Source organism: Brachyhypopomus gauderio, chromosome 11 (genome assembly GCF_052324685.1).
Source record: "Brachyhypopomus gauderio isolate BG-103 chromosome 11, BGAUD_0.2, whole genome shotgun sequence".
Lineage (NCBI taxonomy): Eukaryota > Metazoa > Chordata > Actinopteri > Gymnotiformes > Hypopomidae > Brachyhypopomus > Brachyhypopomus gauderio.
The window spans coordinates 9479602-9497723 of NC_135221.1; the positions used below are offsets into that span (position 1 = coordinate 9479602).

Here is an 18122-nt window from a genome sequence, read left to right on the forward strand (position 1 = left end):
GGCAAATGCAATTAAAACAACAATGTGGCACCACTGTGCGCAGAACAGTAATCTGAATGATTCTGCAGCTGCGAGGCTTTTCCTTGCGTATCCACGTGTCGAGGCCGACCAGACACAAGCTGGCAGGTGCTACATAATTCTAATCGTTATTAACGCTCTGTTGTTCTTTCAATGTGCAGTCTATAATCGACATTTGATGGTGTCGCCTTTCCCAGAGAACTAAAGGCTATCCGAGTGAATCCATACTAAGGAAACGATATTAGTTGTTTCCAAATCTGTGAAAGCCGACCAAAGCGTAGCGCAGGAGAGGGCGGAGGGCCACGGTGAGGTCGGGGGACTGTGACAGATTCCTATTGTCTCTGCTTTTGCCCACACTTTATTACTCAAACGACCGACACCGCCCGGAGAAAACGATTCATCACCCGACTCCATACACGCTGCTACCAGGCCTGCGGGCGAAAGAGTTGGGTTTTATATCAGCCTTTTGCGGCTAAGGGGGAGCGTAGTTTGCAAAGTGGTGCTATAAATATATGAAAAAAGACAAATTCAGGGGGTTCAAAGAAGAGCCTAAGATAACTAAGAAGCCAAGGATTCTTTGGCACCTCAGAGCTATATAACGTTAGATGAACATACTTCAGGTAGGTTATTAGGACACTTTCTTGCAACTTATCAACATATATTTCATTACCATATGGGTAAGAAAGGACTGTAACATCACCACTCTTAACACTGTGAAATTTTAAAAGGGATTCGGTTCTTGATCGTTCATCGCTTGATTTGATGTATAAATAGGACAGTAATTAGTTAGATTTTAGAATAGACTGTTCAGTGCACAAAGTCTAATTAAATGAAACAAGTTAGGTAGGCGCGAATTGTCAGTTTTAATAATGCGAGTGCTTCTTAGTATTCAAAATAATTGCAACATAAACGAATTAGTCGATACCATTTGGCTCCCCGAGAAAAAATGGATTGTATTTAGCATCCACTGACGTCGAAAACATCCCAGGAACGTGGTCCACAGTTCTCTTGAAATTGAATTGAAGTCAATAATAGCGCGAGGGGGAAACGCAATTAAAATAAACGTGTGGGTTTTTTTCCGGCACATTTCATTTAGTCAGATAATAATTGTGTTAAAGTGTATCAAACGGAAGTGAAATGGCTGCTAAAATATTCTTAATAAAAATCAGAATCAGGTAGGCTATACAATTACACTAAGGCCTATATATGCCAGGCCCACACATAAAACAAAATCTTAGGAAAACGAGAATTAATAAGATAGAACATACAACCATGACATAATTATAATCATTGGTTATGATGTCGAACTCGTTTAACTAACCTCTACTGGACACTAAAGACCTGTATTGAGTCTTGACCTTCATCTGCAGAGTCAGATCTTCGTATCATGACCTATGACGTTCTGTGAATCTGTCATACTGCAAGTTGAGGCACCATCGCCATCACTTGAGGGTTTATGTACAGTCATAATAAGCTCAGAATAAGAGAACACGCGTGGAGTCTTACAAAGCCTGTTTTATAAGGGGTTTGGTCTAATGCACACAGAGTTAGAGGCAAAATATGGCGTTGTGTTGTTAAAAGCCATACCTTAAATGTCCCCTCACTCGTGCTCTTCCTATTGAGACACACAGATACACTTATTATTGATATAGCTTAGAATTCACAAAATTGATTTTTATGCTTCCCTCTAGCCAGTTTGTGCTGCGGAGAAATATTTTTATTCGCGCGAAAGCCGAAATAAGTGCGTAATAAAACGATGATATATTAAATTCGTTTCCCTCGTGTTGAGGTTTTATTATGCGTCATTTTTCATTTTTATTGAATTGAAAGCGGAGGATCCTGCGTGTTGCTTCGGGCGCAGAAAGGTTAAATTATTTGTGCCAATCAGCGAAGCTCGCGCGTCACTGAAGGACCGACGCTGCTTTAGCCGTCGGTTTACACGCCACAGGCAACACATATATCAGTGGGATTTGATTTAATTCGATTTAACAATCTCCTGGCAAAGTTTTTGTTAAATACTAAACGTGACCTATCCAGATTATTTAATATTTTTTGTTACTGACAGAGTTTTTTTTTGCCCAGTTTTAATCTTGTTTTTAATTTTTATTGATCTATCTATTTATTTTTTTACTCATTATTTTTACTATGATCTTTCATGGCGGTAAAACCGTGTGAAACCATATTGCAACAGCATTTTTTGCTAATGGCGACTCATTTGTAGGTTTTTTTTTTTTTTTTTTTTTTTGTAGGAAAGCTATGAAGCTGCTCGCGTGAGCATAACCGATAAATAAAACACGGAATATAAGAGTTTATAATCGGACTCGTGTCGTCAGTCACTTCGGTCTAGTGCAACCCGCTGTTGAGAAGATCCTAAACAACCTTCCAAGTGGAAAATCGCAGCGGGTCCTTTAAGAGACGGTGCGGGCCACCGAGCATCGTGTCTCCAGAACACAGGAGCCAATGAGGGGGGCGCCCGACAGAGTTTGGGCAGAGGGGGTGTCTCACCTGCTGAAAACCACTTCAAGAGCAGCGTGAACAGGACGTTTTCTGCTTTCGACAATTAATATGCATGCATCAGACAGTTAACAGTTCACTTTAGATAATCACGACCTGCTGAAGTCGTCTTGCCAAAGCTACTCGCTTTTCTGGTGTAGTAGTGCAAACTGAAAACATCGCCAGTTTTAATCTCGAAAATTTAGAAACTCGTCACACGGATTTAACGGGTAGTGAAAAGTCGTTTTTACCCATGAGATTTTTCAGGTGCCAAGGAGATCTTTGAAAAAAAAAAGATTCAGGCGAAATGCAAGGGGTGATGCAAGGTGGTGGATAATCTCAACTGAAATGTTGTTCCTGGGTATTTGACAGACGCTATGGATTCGCTGTGATTTCTGATTTACAGTCTAATAATTTGCTTCCATCGAATGGCTGCGATTCAGAGTTCGAGTGCGAACATTTAAAGGAAAATACAGTTTTGCACACTGGGGATTAACTGAAACCATCGGAGAGGAGTAAAACAAACCTGCGACGCCTTGCAGATTTCTTATTTTTTTGCGTTTTACAGCCAGAACTGCGACAATGGAGCACACTGGGATCGAGGAGGTGAACCAGACCCACCAGCAACACGAGCCCATCAGCTTTGGAATAGATCAAATTCTGAACAACACAGACCAGCCGAGCAGCTGCATGCTGCCGAGCCGAACTAGTGAGACGGACTACCAGCTACCGCCCAACGTGTACGCCAACGGGTACAACAGCGTGTACAACCCGGCCTGCTCCATGGCGGCGGGGCTCGCGGGCTCCTACAATGTAAACATGAACATGAACGTGAGCATGAACATGAACGTTAACGTGAACTCGGGGAACGCGGGGGGTGTTATTCGCGTCCCGGCCCACAGACCAATGCCATCGGCGCCTCATCCTCCTCCCCCTTCCCATCCAGCGGGCATCGCGGCCGGCTTGCCCACAGTACCCACGGTGCCCACCATGGGCAACCCATCCAGCTTCACCTTCCCGTGGATGGAGAGCAGTAGGCGGTTCGCCAAGGACAGACTGACGGGTGAGTGTCTGAGTGTCTTATAGTCCGGTGATCCTCATATCATGTGTTTGTATCACGTTTGTATCTGCGAATCTGCAAATGGCATGAAAAAGAAAGGTGTAAGTCATAGATCAGTGAAGTAAAATTAAAAGAGCGAATGATATATTAATAATAATGATGTCATTATGCGCATTAATAAAGCAATAATATACAAAAAACTTCTAACACTGTTGTCGATAAGAGTAATAATAATGACGATGATGATGACGACGATGATGGGATGACAACAGCAATACTAACACTAACAATACTACTGCTACAACTACTACTACTGCTACAAATACTACTACTACTACTACTAATATTTTTATACTAATAAAATTATTATTATTTTTATTAATATTATCCACACCACCGTTATCATCATTATAACAACAATAATAACACTACTTTAATATTAGTATTAGTAATAATAATAGTAGTAATATTAATAAAATAATGTAATAATAATTCTATTACAACTAAAAAAATGCAAAAAATGTACAGTAAAATACTAACATGTAAACAACACAGTATAATGCAATTATTTATACCGAATGGTACAATACTGTCGGTTGACCTTGCGTAAACTTTTTAACCGGTTTTAGAGTGCTATTGATTTTTCGTTTGGTTTATTGTTAGTAGTTATGATTGATATTATGTGATATTTTTTTTATTTATTTAGTAGAATTAAAAAAAAATTCTCGTCGAATACTAGGCTAGTCTCTTTTTCATTCATGAATAATTGTCATATTGCCACTTGCCATATGCCTATTCTGCCTACCGTTTGGTCTTTGGTTAAAATATCACTTCTGTCCCTAACATTAAATTAGACATATGCCTTTTTCCTGTCAAACCAGCGTTCACTCCGCAATTTGTCTAAATATTTTGAAATGAAATGAGGCTGTATTACTATGTATTCATCACAAAACAAAACAAAAACATTGTTTGGAGAAAAAATAGGAAGTGGACTTTACTTCTACGGTTCATCGATGGAGAAGCGATCCGGACGGTCTCAGGGTGTAATGCGTTATGTTAGCATTAGAATATTACTTGCATTGCTTAAAAATCTGGAATTTTACTGGCACTTCACGACACTCTGCACTGTTGCACATTTATAGCCGTTTCTTCATTGAACATTATAGAGATATTGCTTATTTATTTGACATAGACGTTTACCACAAAAAAAAGCTAAACGCCACAAATATATAAAACACTTTCATGCATAGCCACGGTGCGCATTATATATAATATATTATATATACATATAGGACATATATAAATATAACACACACACACACACAAATATATATAAATATGTGTGTGTGTGTGTATATATATATATATATATATATATATATATATATATATATATATATATATATATATATATATATATATATATATATATATAATTATTCTTTTTTTCACATCTTGCCAGTGTGTATTTATATGTCTGTCTAGTGGATCTCACCACATTCTCCACCTCCGTTTTCCATTTGGGCCGTGCAAGTTCACTACATCAATGACGTCATTCATATTAAGATGAAAATGAAGACCAATATGGATTTCTCCACATTAAATATTCACAAAGCTGTTCTATTCACATTAATTATTAAAATGAGAGAATGATATGTCAACTGGAAAAGGTCTTTTGTAAATATGCTTATCAATTTTACTCATGGTCACTATGGGCCACTCGTTTAATATGTTTTATCTTTGCGAGTCTTTCATTGGCTCTGGTGTTGTGAAGCGGCTTTTTATTTGTATCTAAACTATATTGTAAAAATCATTTTTTACTGTTAGAGTTTAGGAGTGAGTCTGTCCGAGCAAGTGATGCAAGTTATGCATTAATTTACATATTTCTTTGCAGTCTTGCAAATAACACAATAATGAAAAACACCCCAGCCTGAAATATTACTTGAAACCAAACGAATCAACGTATTTCAAGAACAATATCATATAATAAAAAGCTGAAGGACATAACAAAACTAGTTTTCTTAACAAATGTAAAAATTAAACACCATCTTTATTTGTTTCTTTCTTGAGTTCGCAGATTTCCCGCAGGCCAGGCATGATTTTTTTCTTAATTGTCTCCTTGGCAATTTGTAAGTGTATAAAAAAACTGATCTCGTGAAATATTTTTTACGCAAAACATCATTAGCTGCATGCTGTTAACACAGCGGAATGAGAAACACGGCATGAGACGAGCTATAAATATGTTTTAATATAATCAGTGTGATGTATGTATGCAATGCAGAGGTCAACACAGTTCAAGTCATTCTCTTCCCATTTGGGTATGCAGGAGACCCGGAGTGCGCTAGCTGCATCAGTTGCTTTAGCGAGATTTTGTTCAGTAGCCTACACAAGTGAGCTTTTCTTTTACAAGCGATATTTTTCGGACTGTTAGTCCATGCTGCATCACAGCAAGTGTCGCGAGTGTCCGGAAGATGATTGCGCTGGCCAGGAAGAAACTGGGAAATGAAATTGCGTGTGGATGGCTCTCTGAAATGACAATAATGATCTTACTCACCCATAAATACGAATGATTAGGAAGGCGAGGGCAGGCTGTGCAGTCATGGTGACACTGTAATGGATGAGGCCGTAACCACTGTACGTTTCCCTGACAATTGTTTTATTTCATTCGATATTTCAATTCCCAGACTGGAGGCAAATTTAAAAGCACAATCTGTTTTGCCTCACCGAGCATAAATAGCGATAAATGCCCATGTTATATTTCAATATCCGCTATTGAACCCATTATATGTATATTTATTAGATTGCTACAAAGGTAATATTCGCAACGGGGACGGCTGGCGCTGTCGTATGAAGGTGATATCACGTATAAATGATTTTATTACTGTCCGCATATTCTCCAAGGCAGGGTTTGATTTTTTGATGTGCCCACGCTAAATTCTATTACACCGACATATCATTTAGAATTCCCTTTGCTGTCGGGCACAAAAAGGGGCGATGTTTGTATTTCTAACTGACCTGTACGGCCTATTTATTTTTCAACTGATCTGTATATTTATTTTCGGCCAACTGAGGCTTTCTTGGTGATGTATTAGTTTTGTCAACGCCTCCTACTGTAAAAAAGATCAAATAAATCTTGTAAAAAGGGATTAAGATAAAAAATGACTTGAATTCCAGAACACTGATTAAGGTCTAGACCTCTACACATCACACCAAGACATTTGTGCTGTTTTCTTCGTGATTGTTCTTAGCTTTTAGCATATCCTGCTTTTCTGTCAGTACGATAAGACCTTACTCCACTATCAAATTGACTGTCATGGCCTTGACAGCCTGTCAGTCAGTGTCAGTATTTTAATTAAAAGCATTCAGGTCCAATTATGTGCAGATATCAGGGGGCTGTTAATAACATCAGAAGCCCTTTCATTTGCCTTTCCAATAAGGTGGACGTCCTGATTGGAGGTAAAACACAGTCAAACTGCATAGGCGTAAAGGAGTGCAAATAAATATTTAGTTTTGCTTAAATTATGCAACTCCAATATTTTACTTTCAATTTAGATTTCTTACAGGACTGCAAAGCTAGTTCTTTCAAATTGTGTAAACTGGATGTAATTTCTTCGTATAAAAAGATCCGGTTTCAGGCTCTATATCCCTTTTCCCAGTATGACCAGTGTCAACATGTGAAAAGTTCCTTTGAGTTCCAGTGCCTGCTTAAAACCTTTTGCATGTGAAACTTGTGTTACACAGGAGCGTGTGTGAATGTAAAAGATCTTTGGGTGTATCCATGAAATGACTGCTTCAGCAGTCCAGCACTGTATTATTTGTATGCTGGTTTGCCAGTGAGACCAACCAAGACACGCTTCCTCCATACATGGGCAGTCAACCAGTGCAAGTTCAACTAGCACTTTCAGGTCAACCGGACTCAAGTTACCAAATGCTAAGTATTGTTTCAGATGGAAGGTTATTCTCTGGGCATGCATTATTGGTCAAACGATATATGCTAGATATTTAGTATATATATGTGTGTATATATATATATATATATATATATATATATATATATATATATATATATATATATATATATATATATATATATATAGTATGTACAAACAGTATATGCTAGATGTGTAGTCAAAATATATACATTTATATATCTTTTGACTAAACATCTAGCATATACTGTTTGTCCAATGTATGCCCAGAGGATAACCTTCAACCTGCAATATATATAAATATATATCCAGTTTTTCATAAAGGCAAATCCATTTTCTTTTTTCTTTCTTCACCTTTGATTTTGAGTAGTCTATTGTGCTTAGTTTTCCAAAAGCACTATATGACATATACTTAAGTATTTTCTCAATTTTTTTCTTTAATAGTTAAATTAATGGGAACATGATGTTACTTTTGGCAAACTGGACCATTAGCTGGCAAGTGATCCGTATGCATTTCCAAGCAGTTACCCAAGTGCCTCTAACATTCTCAGTTGAGGTTAAATGGAATGAAAACACACCTACTGGTCTCAGCAGACACGTCTGGAGGTTGTTTGCATGATTTCAGTTCTAGTGGAAAACTGATTTTTTTTCTTGAAAGAATACGATACAGTTTTGTCTTAAGCAATATATCCCATCTTAATTGTTAATTGTTACATTTTAATCATCATGTTATATATATTGGTGAAGTTTTTCAGAGTGTTACATATTCTGTGGTGCTAAAATGTAGGTGTAGATAGTGTCACAAATACATGATGCCTTTCACATAGCAACATCAATCCTGCTTTCTGTACATTTTGGCCTTATACAGCAATATCTGCATCCATTTTTTGTAGCATGTAACCCATATTTAGGGCTGTATTAGTGTATTAAATAGCATCCTGTGTCAGTACATACCCATATAAAAACTATATCAATGCACAGCTGCTTCTAAGCGTTTTCTTACCCAGGCGCACCAATTTATGTATACCAAATTGCAGCACACACGCACACACATGCTCACACACACAGATGCCCACACACACACACACACCCTCACTCACACACACACACACACACACACACACACAGACGCCCACACACACACACACACACACACACACACACACACACACACACACACACACACACACACACACACACACACACACACACACACACACACACACACACACACACACTCATTCAGAATATTGCCAATAAGATGATAGGCTGAGATGTAGCTGAGCTCATGTCACCCTGTGTTGCTCCAGTGAGGATCCTTGACTGTGTACCCTCTGTCACCCTTCAGCAGAGCAGGCTGTTGACATACATGCAGGAGGCCTCGCCATGCCTGGGGCTCTCCTGACGTCTCTGCGGGGCCTCAGAGCCCCATCTGAAGGGAACACGGACAGGGACTCCCCCTGGAGCTCCATGGAGGTGTTAGCCAAGCAATATTACCTTAGTCCACATATGTCCCTATCTAAGGGTGTGTGTCCAGGTGAGTTGCTAGTGAATACCTTACAGGTTCCTCCGGTGTGTTTCAAGGCAGCTGAACGTGCAGATGATATATTGTAGTTCAAAGCTTTTAAAAGTAAATGAATAAAGGGAGGATCACATGAAAATGATCACAGATACATTTAGAAAACATCATTTTATGTTAATAAAACTATTTATTTATTTAATTACTGAGATTTGTGCAAAGTACGTCCTGTTTAATTTCAAATGATAAAAGCAACCACTAAACTAGATAATTAAAAAATCTTGCCTTGGGAAACATTTTCGCTCTACTTGAAATATAACTCTGTCGACGTTAAGGTGTTAATTTACGCAATGCCAGGCTGCCAAAAGTGAAGCAAACGGCTGTAGACCTCAATAGTAACTACAACACTCCTGTTGCTTTTTCAGCCGCTCTCTCTCCGTTCTCCGTAACGAGGAGGATCGGACACCCGTACCAGAACCGAACGCCACCAAAGCGGAAAAAGCCTCGGACGTCCTTCAGCCGCGTTCAGATCTGCGAACTCGAAAAACGATTCCACCGTCAGAAATACCTGGCGTCGGCGGAGCGCGCCACGCTGGCGAAAGCGCTCAAGATGACGGACGCGCAGGTCAAGACTTGGTTCCAGAACAGAAGAACGAAGTGGAGGTTGGTTCTAGCTGCTTGACGGTTCTAGCTGCTTGATGGTTCTAGCTGGGTTAGGTTAGGGTTAGTGTCCATTAGTGTCCTCATTTGTTTATTTACACGGTTATAATAAAACAACAACAACAACAACAAAAATAATAATAATATTGTATAATATTATATTACATTATATAATATATTATATTTTCAAGGAAGTGTGTTTTAGCTAAATGAAGACTGAATAGAAATTGCTTGTGGCTTGAGCATGAACTGTGGATGAACCCAAGAAATTAAGTGTGTGTGTGTGTGTGTGTGTGTGTGTGTGTGTGTGTGTGTGTGTGTATATATATATATATATATATATATATATATATATATATATATATATATATATATATATATAGAGAGAGAGAGAGAGAGAGAGAGAGAGAGAGAGAATATAAATATAGTACATTACAGTAGTGGTGGGTGTTTCATTCTAATTCAAAAGTTATCTGGGAGGCCTCCTTTACTTGACCTCCTTTACTTTACTAGTACCAACGTGTAGTACCAAAGTGTAGTCTGGGGACCATCCACCTTCTTAAGGCACATAAGGTACATTTTGCAAATGAGAATAATGAATCCCTGCTACTGAATCTCGCACAGAATCCCAGCTAAGAAATGTCAGGTTTTCAGTTTCATTTAAGCCATTATATGAGGTACAGCTCCATTTTATTTCATCATAACATCTGCTGTGAGCCCTGCTGTGTAGGCAGTACTGAAACATACAATGTCTGGTGAGAAAATAAGTATGACAGACTCTTAGTGACCTAAATATCCTCAGCTGCACAACCAATGTCACAACCATCAGTGAATGTGTGGTGATTTGTGTGAGCTACTCTGCACCAAGCAATATAGCTAACATTATACCTACATCTGGTGGCTGGCTGTGTATGACCAAAGACAAACATTATTAGCTGAAACATATTAATTTATTCCTTGAAATCTGTTTAAATCAATTCTGAAAATGTCAACCATTACAAATAGACATCCACCATAATAAATAGGAAGAGACCAAGAGGCACTTTAAGGCTAAGTGATGACCTTGAAGCCCTAGATGAAAATGTAATTGCTTCATTTGCACTGTAAACAATTCCACTATTTGTAAGTGTGTAAACAGTGGGATTAAAACCCTCTGTGTATGGGCTCAGTAGGGCAGTGAAAGTATCTCACTTGACATGGGGAGAGCGTTGCAGGACACATATAGCCGACATCATGAGTGCAATAAAGAGCCAGAGCTTGTAGATTACCATCGTTTGTTTAAATTTGCGATTTGATTAGTTGGTTGGCAGTTAATGTTTATATTTTTGTACCAAGCCAGCAAGCCAAACTTGGCAACTGGCGAGATTCACTGTGGACGGCATTTAATGTCTCCTCGTGGCAACCGTGTAGTTATTGCTTAGCTCTGCTAAATATTTCTTCAGCAGTTTTTTTTTTCCAGTCACCGATTTCCTTGACCAAGCAGAATTGCTGTGGCGCTTAAAAGCTCGTCTCGAAACTTGCTTTCCAGTGCATTATGGAGCCCATAGGTCTGAATAATTGAGTGTATGTCCATCCTTTCTCTTTAATCCAATCACCGTGTTGCTGTTGGCTCCTTCAGAACAAATGAGTGTGCAATCTAATTAAAGGACAGGCTTACTTACCTCTGTTTTTATCAACGAGCTACAGCAGGCAGGAGAGTCACTGAGAAGCAGATGTATTTATAATGAAGCTGGATCATGGCCTTTAAAGACTTTACATTGATTAATCTCATTGTGATGTGTCAACTCAATAACATATCCATCTCTACCTCATTTAACCAGGACTAGGAATAGTGTGGAGTTCAGCTTTGTATGAATCTATCTAAAAAGATGCTTTCTTTCACATTAGCAGTCAACCTTCTAATGTAAATGAGAAAGATTTTAGAAGAAGTCATTTTCTATTCTTAAAAATAAACAACAGCCAAGAGTTCATATAAAATGAACATTTTAAAACACATTTTCTATTTTCTAAATACATAGGATGAGATATTGCGTAAATAAATTGAATGTTGAAGTAGATCCAGACAACGGCTTTCATTAAATAGGTCTTTTAAATATTTCTTGCTTTTCTATTGCAGCATATTCAATTTCTAGTTTATTTCTACAGTATATGGGAAAATGTGCAGTTAATTTTTGAAACTTACATTATTAGTTGTGTCAGTTTTCTCTGTAAAGCTTAATAAACAGAACAAGGTTGTAACCATTTAATTTCTAGGGTTAAACAGTTACACTGATCCTTTAGGTGCTTCTAGTTGACCATATAAGCTCAGCCTGAGCACTGATTGGTCGTCTCACATTAACTAAAATATTTTGAGTCCGCTGAATTATTAGACACACACAATTAGTTTATTCTTACTCGATCGACTCTTTTAAACTGCATTTCTAAAAACATTTATGGATTTTGCTTTAGGGCTTTTGATCAGCAAATCTAAAATATGCAGTAATCTTCCATTTGTATGAACAGACTTTTGTTTTGAAGTAAACAACGCAGGGCTTTCAAATATGTAGAATATCCCCTATATTTCCCTATTTATGTATACAGAAGACTTTGGTTACAGTATCATGATTCTAGCCTTGCTATTGTTTTAAATCAGATTCAAAATAAAATCAATCACTGATTCCTGCTTTCCAGCAGGATCTGAGTTCCTAGTTCCAGTGGTGAAAACATGGAGCACAATAGTCTTAGTAGCTGCTAAAAAAGTTATTTTCAAATTATTGTTTTACATTGTGTACATTCAGTTAATAGTGTGTTAACTCATTTCATTCAAAACATCCAACATAATACAGGGCATAGAGTCACCACTGTACTAAGACCAATGCTTTAATGTGAGATGAATTCTCCCAGCACAGTAAACATATCAGCATGTTTCCTCTCAGTTTGTATTTCCTCAATGAATTGTTGTGTCTATGATTATTCCTAATCCGGCTGACTGATTCTGAAATGATAATTACATTTTGCCCCAACCAGATTTTCTTCCCACAGTACAAGAATATTATTCTTCTGGACACTGTGGTTTGGAAAAAAAAAGTTAAGCGTCAGTTTCAGGAACGAACTTACTGACAGCATGATGACATAAATTCACAGACTGTGTCTCCAGAACGTGCACAAACAGGATTTAAAACAAGTGCTGTCAAAAAAAAAAATCAATACTGCTTGGTCCGTTGCAAATGTTTTCTTTCAATTGACTGATTCAGTTCATCGCAGAAAGATAATTGTGCAATGCTTCCTGAACAGACTGTACCGCTCTAAAATGCAAGATTTAATTATCTACAAGGAATATTATCTACAAGGAATATTATCTACAAGATTACATTGTGCTCTGAACAGTTAAACTGAAAGACGTTGGGAATTTTGGTCTCATGTAAATTTTTAAAATGTTTTTTCAATATTTATTATGTTGACCTTGTTCAAGGGCAGTAATGGATGTCTTTATTAAAAGAATCAACTTTCAGCTAACAGAATTTTATATTATTTTACATTATTATTAACGATATGCTAAAATATCCTTTTGTATTGAGATGTAATGCATCTGGAAAGCACACGCTGTAATGATGGCGGTATTTGTTGTCTCCCCTCGTCTTTGTGGCGGTGGTCCAGGAGGCAGACGGCAGAGGAACGTGAGGCGGAGAGGCAGCAGGCCAACCGCCTGATGCTGCAGCTACAGCAGGAGGCCTTCCAGAAGACGCTGAGTCAACCCATCCAGCCGGACCCCCTCTGCCTCCACAACTCCTCGCTCTACGCACTGCAGAACTTACAGCCGTGGGCGGACGACAACAAGGTGACCTCGGTCACCTCTGTCGCATCCGTGGTCTGACCCACACCTACCATTTGTGCTGGTTAATGAGAAAGGATCTTTATAGCCAGGGTTTAATAGGATTATGGGATGCCAGCTAGGGGAACATTTGGGTGGATCTCAAACACACTCCTCTGGACTGATTCCAGGAGCCTTGATCCCAAGCCATAAGTTAAACATATTTATTTTGTGAACCCTTTAGCAGACATCTCACGTCACGCAGTTCATGCTTCATGCGGCTCTTTGTTTTGTTTTCACTGCATATATATGGAAATAATGTAGCGATTTAAATGCTTTATTTTCAATCACGGTGAGGAACCAGCTTCCTCTTTGTAATGAGATAATACTGACAGAAGAATTGTGGGGGATGTGTGTGACAAATGAGTATGTTGTGTGTTTCTTCATCCCCAAATTGACTGTAATGGAAGGTGAAAAACAAACACACTCCCTTTTCCTGATAAATATTATTCCTACCTGAATCTGGTCATTTGTTCAGTCCTTACACTCATTCTCCCTTTCCTTCAACAGCCCGTCTAACAGAGGGCGGGACTCTGTTCTCCCATCCAATCCGAAAGCGTGGATTCACCCATCCAGACGGCTGTTTGTCTACGTGCAATTTGGCACCAGAGGCACCGATTTAGCCACCGACTCGTTTGTTCTTGTTGCTTTGAGCTCCATACGATGTGTTTGTGATGCATGCTCCCAGCGTCTCCTGTGCGTAGACAGGGACTGAAGATTGTGAGTTTTGTTAAGCCCGAGTTCTTCTTTACCTGAACTTTGCAAGCAATTACAAAAGTGCTCACTATGTATTCTTCATGACATGACATTTAAAATCGTTTTATATTAAACATAATTGTGACTTCTAAAAAGGGCATCATATTTTCTACCCTGTGTCTCAGACAAAATTCTTACATCTCTTTTTAAATTTGTTTAAAGCAGACGATAATAACTGAAATCGACATTGCTTGTATTTTGCAGTGTTTTCCGATGTAGCCTACATATCGTAGTATTTTCCACCAAGCCCATAAAAGGCTCTGGGGTTGGCACAAAAACCTGATATGACGAGGTGTTTTGATAGTCGTGACCCGTGTCCATCCAGACACTTGTAAACAAGCATTATCGTCTCAGGGTCTTTTTTTTTTAAAACAAGAGTCAAGTCAAAACAAAGATTTCCTCTTTGGATGCCGCAACAGAGCACTATCAGGGCTAATCTCCATAGGGAGCAGCAGCGTGGCTGTGTTCTCTGCTGCAAATGAGCCTTTACACTCCTCAGCACACATGGCTGCTTCTCCCAGGAAATGCCGAAGAAGTAAGCTGATTAGAGCAGCGCGTGCAGCACGGCCCACGGGCTCGCCAGAGAATCCCCACAACATAAATCACACGCCCTGCTCGGGTCAGGACGCACGGCACTCTGCAGCCAAGGGTTTCACAGCACCCCCAGTCCTCTGGTCCGTTCCTTCACCTGAACCCTATTTAACTCTTTAACCTACAGTGTGTGTGTTGTAAGTGTTGTATGTTCACATATGAATTGGTTTTGAAACCTGCTTTCTCGTTCATTTTTTACATTTTGTTTCTTTTCTAATATATTTTCATCCTTTTTTGTAATTAGGTTTTTCCTATGAGAGTTCTATGGTCTCGTTTAAACATTTATTGTTAAAAGCAAATGCTATAAAACACACACAGACACACACACAGAATCATACACGCACATACACACAGACATATACACACACACACACACACACAAAAATAAGTGTTCCTTATTATGCTAATATGTGAATGGGTTTGGATAAGGATTTTGAGTGACCTGTCGACATTTCACTGGGCTAAAATGCACTAATTACAAATGCTGAAATATGGAATGTTGAATTGAGACACTGCTAACAAAAACCATTAAAGTTGTATGTGGACTGTTTCCTTACCTGGTAACTCAGTTCTAGCACATGTGGATTAATTAAAACAAACATGAAACTTTTTAACATTAGCAGTTGTTTTTAATTAGATCGAAATCAAAGAAATTTTTAGTTTTCTAATAACTGGGTATGCCTTTCAGTGCTGCTAATGATCACTTGCAATTGTGACGTGGTAAAGCAACGCCTTTCTAGAAAATAATAAAATTAGTTGTTTTAACTCTTTCATCCTAAACAGAAATGTCTACCGAAACAGAATTCTACCCCGAACCAAATGTTTCTTGACTTTTACCCATTAATCTGATATAAATTGCTCTGAACTGACCAGTGCTTATTTTGCCTTGATGATAATAAGCACCCTAACCCTAACCCTAATTCTAATCCTAACCCTATCCCTAACCCTATACCTAATCCTAAGCCTAACCCCAACCCTAATCCTAAGAAAGGTTTTCAGTCCATACTGTTAAGATCATTAAATGACACTAAGCCCGTTGCTTTATATTTATAAAACAAAGAGTACAGAACAGTATTGTCAGATGCAGAAAGCTGTTTTATAATGGTTCCTGTCATAACATGGTAAATCTAACTTGATGATCTTTGCAGAAATGTGTTCCTTGTTTTCAAATCATTTGAGATTCAGAATCAGTAAGCTTCCGTAAAACAAAAAACATCACAGGCTTTAAATGAAATATTTTACTCTAAAGGATGTAATTTCTCTGACATGAGTTCCTAAGGCTTGTGATATTCAATGCAAAATAGCTGTCTAAGTTTAGCTTCTGGTCTGTTCCTGGTTTGTTTAGTGAGGTTTTGACGGTGTCTTGCCTGGTTTAGATTCTGTCAGTATGAGCCTGTTGCCCTGGCGATGCCTCCTTCACCCCTATTTCCTCTGCCAACCCTTGAGCTGCTTTCATCTTCCTGCCTCTGCCGTCACGGCGACGTGACTTGGCTCCTTTTAGCAAAATTCCTCACGCCCACTGTTTTCAAAACTCGGCATTGTGTTTAGCTACAGGTGTTGTGAAGTTCCCTCTCTCCGTCAGTATACTCCGTCTCTTTTCTTTTCAGTCTACCTGAGGGCGTGCACATTTTCCCATAAAATGAGCCACATCGGGAGACGAGAGTTTAAGTGGGATCATATCACACTTCCTATCTCACTTGATGTTTGCAGACAGACTACTGGGTTTATCACCTGCGAGAACAGATCAGTCTGAGCTGCTGATCTCAGTCCCATCTGCTTGTCATAATGCGTTTGAATGAGCTTGCGTTAACTTGAACGTGAGCTTGTTGATATCAAGATGTGGAGAGGCAATGCAAAAAATGAACCCTACTAACGCAAAATCACACAAAACGGACTGGATACAGACATGAACTGAGATACATCCACTGAAAAAGTATGGATGCGATCAGAGTAACTAGATAGCATGTTATTATATAACATGATAACAATTCAGAACGTACCTTAAAGCTTTGTCAGGATTGTTTCGACTAAATGCTCTGGTCTCCACAGTCACTGGATCCTTCGATAGAAAGGAGGTATGTCAAAAAATAACTGTACTTACACCAAATTACTTTGCTTTCATTTCTTTTAATGTGAAATTCAGCGTAACTTACACAACTATATCTACTGTACATGGCTACATCATGAAAGAAACTAAATGTAGCATGAAGTGAAATTTGGTCTTTTCGACACAGATTTTTTTTTTCACAAATCTGCTTCCTTTCTTCAGTGAAAAGATACTGTTGACCCTGGCCTACGGTTGTAGCAGTAAACAGTACACCCATGGGTTGTTTGTGTACCTATATGATGGAGCACAGATAGGCTCACTCTCAAGTAAAGAGATGTCTGCAGAGACTCAAATCTTTATTGTCTTTTCCAGACAGAGATACACCCAAAGATTACATGTGAAAATGATGAGAGTAGCAGTCATGGATGATGACCTTAGGGCAAACTGTCTGCATTTTAATCACCTAGCTCTGTTTGCATCAAGCATTATAGGTAAACTTGTTAAAGGTATCAGCTTTTGTTACGTTTTAACTTGCCTAACTTCTTAAAGTGTGTGGGCTTTCTGCCTTTTTTGATACACAGCAACTAAAAACCCTCCAAGAACCTTAAGGGACAGCGTTTATTATTTTGAGGCATGAGTGTAGCAGGCTTCTTTCACACAGTGCTGCAAAGGAGAACGTTTGGTGGACAAGTCTCACATCAATTGCACAATGGCTACAAAAAACAGGTCTACAGCTATGTAGCTATGTCATGCATGACAAGTACTTTCGGATAACCTATATCGCAATACCAGCATGTCTACGTGTTGTTTCATACGGATCACTCGCATTTGCCTTTATGAAATGTATTTTTTTTACCACCAGCACCAGCATAAAAGGATACCGCCCGATTTGATTTATGTGAGCTTAATTAACTATTAATTAGTTATGCTATCGTTAACAAAACAAAGTGTTGACAAATGTTGAAGACGATACATTTATCTCTACAATAAAGTAGAGTGCCACGATATTTATATTTCAGGACAGAGCTATTGGAATGAGTTCTTTTGATCATTTAATACAGGACAAAATGCTAAACAATAAACAGTACAGTACAAAATAGGCAAGGCGTGCTTTTGTTACCTTAAACTGAAACACGGTGGGAATCCAGAAATGCAGCCGCGGCTTGGCCATAGTAAACACACGTCCACTTTTTTCTTAC

At 38.6% G+C, this 18122-nt stretch overlaps 1 protein-coding gene and 1 long non-coding RNA gene across 5 annotated transcripts; one reads left to right on the top strand and one right to left on the bottom strand.

Moving 5' to 3' along the window:
• Positions 1 to 2363: 2363 nt before the first annotated feature.
• tlx2 (T cell leukemia homeobox 2) lies at positions 2364 to 15486 on the top strand. Of its 4 annotated transcripts, XM_077021795.1 has the most exons (5): positions 2367 to 3574; positions 8849 to 9037; positions 9445 to 9682; positions 13316 to 13496; positions 14040 to 15486. In XM_077021795.1, exons 1-5 carry the CDS (start codon positions 3094 to 3096, stop codon positions 14046 to 14048), a joined length of 1098 nt encoding a protein of 365 aa, XP_076877910.1. In that variant the 5' UTR covers positions 2367 to 3093; the 3' UTR covers positions 14049 to 15486. The 4 variants fall into 4 exon arrangements, with proteins under 4 accessions (XP_076877909.1, XP_076877908.1, XP_076877910.1 ...); XM_077021794.1 differs by having other exon boundaries at positions 2364 to 3574; positions 8852 to 9037; positions 13316 to 15486; XM_077021793.1 differs by having other exon boundaries at positions 2366 to 3574; positions 13316 to 15486.
• Positions 14142 to 18111, bottom strand: LOC143526956 (uncharacterized). The gene is made up of 3 exons (XR_013134005.1): positions 18044 to 18111; positions 16877 to 16935; positions 14142 to 14223 (listed from the first exon to the last, which is right to left on the bottom strand). It is a non-coding gene; the product is annotated as an uncharacterized LOC143526956 (long non-coding RNA).
• Between the last annotated feature and the right edge of the window lie 11 nt (positions 18112 to 18122).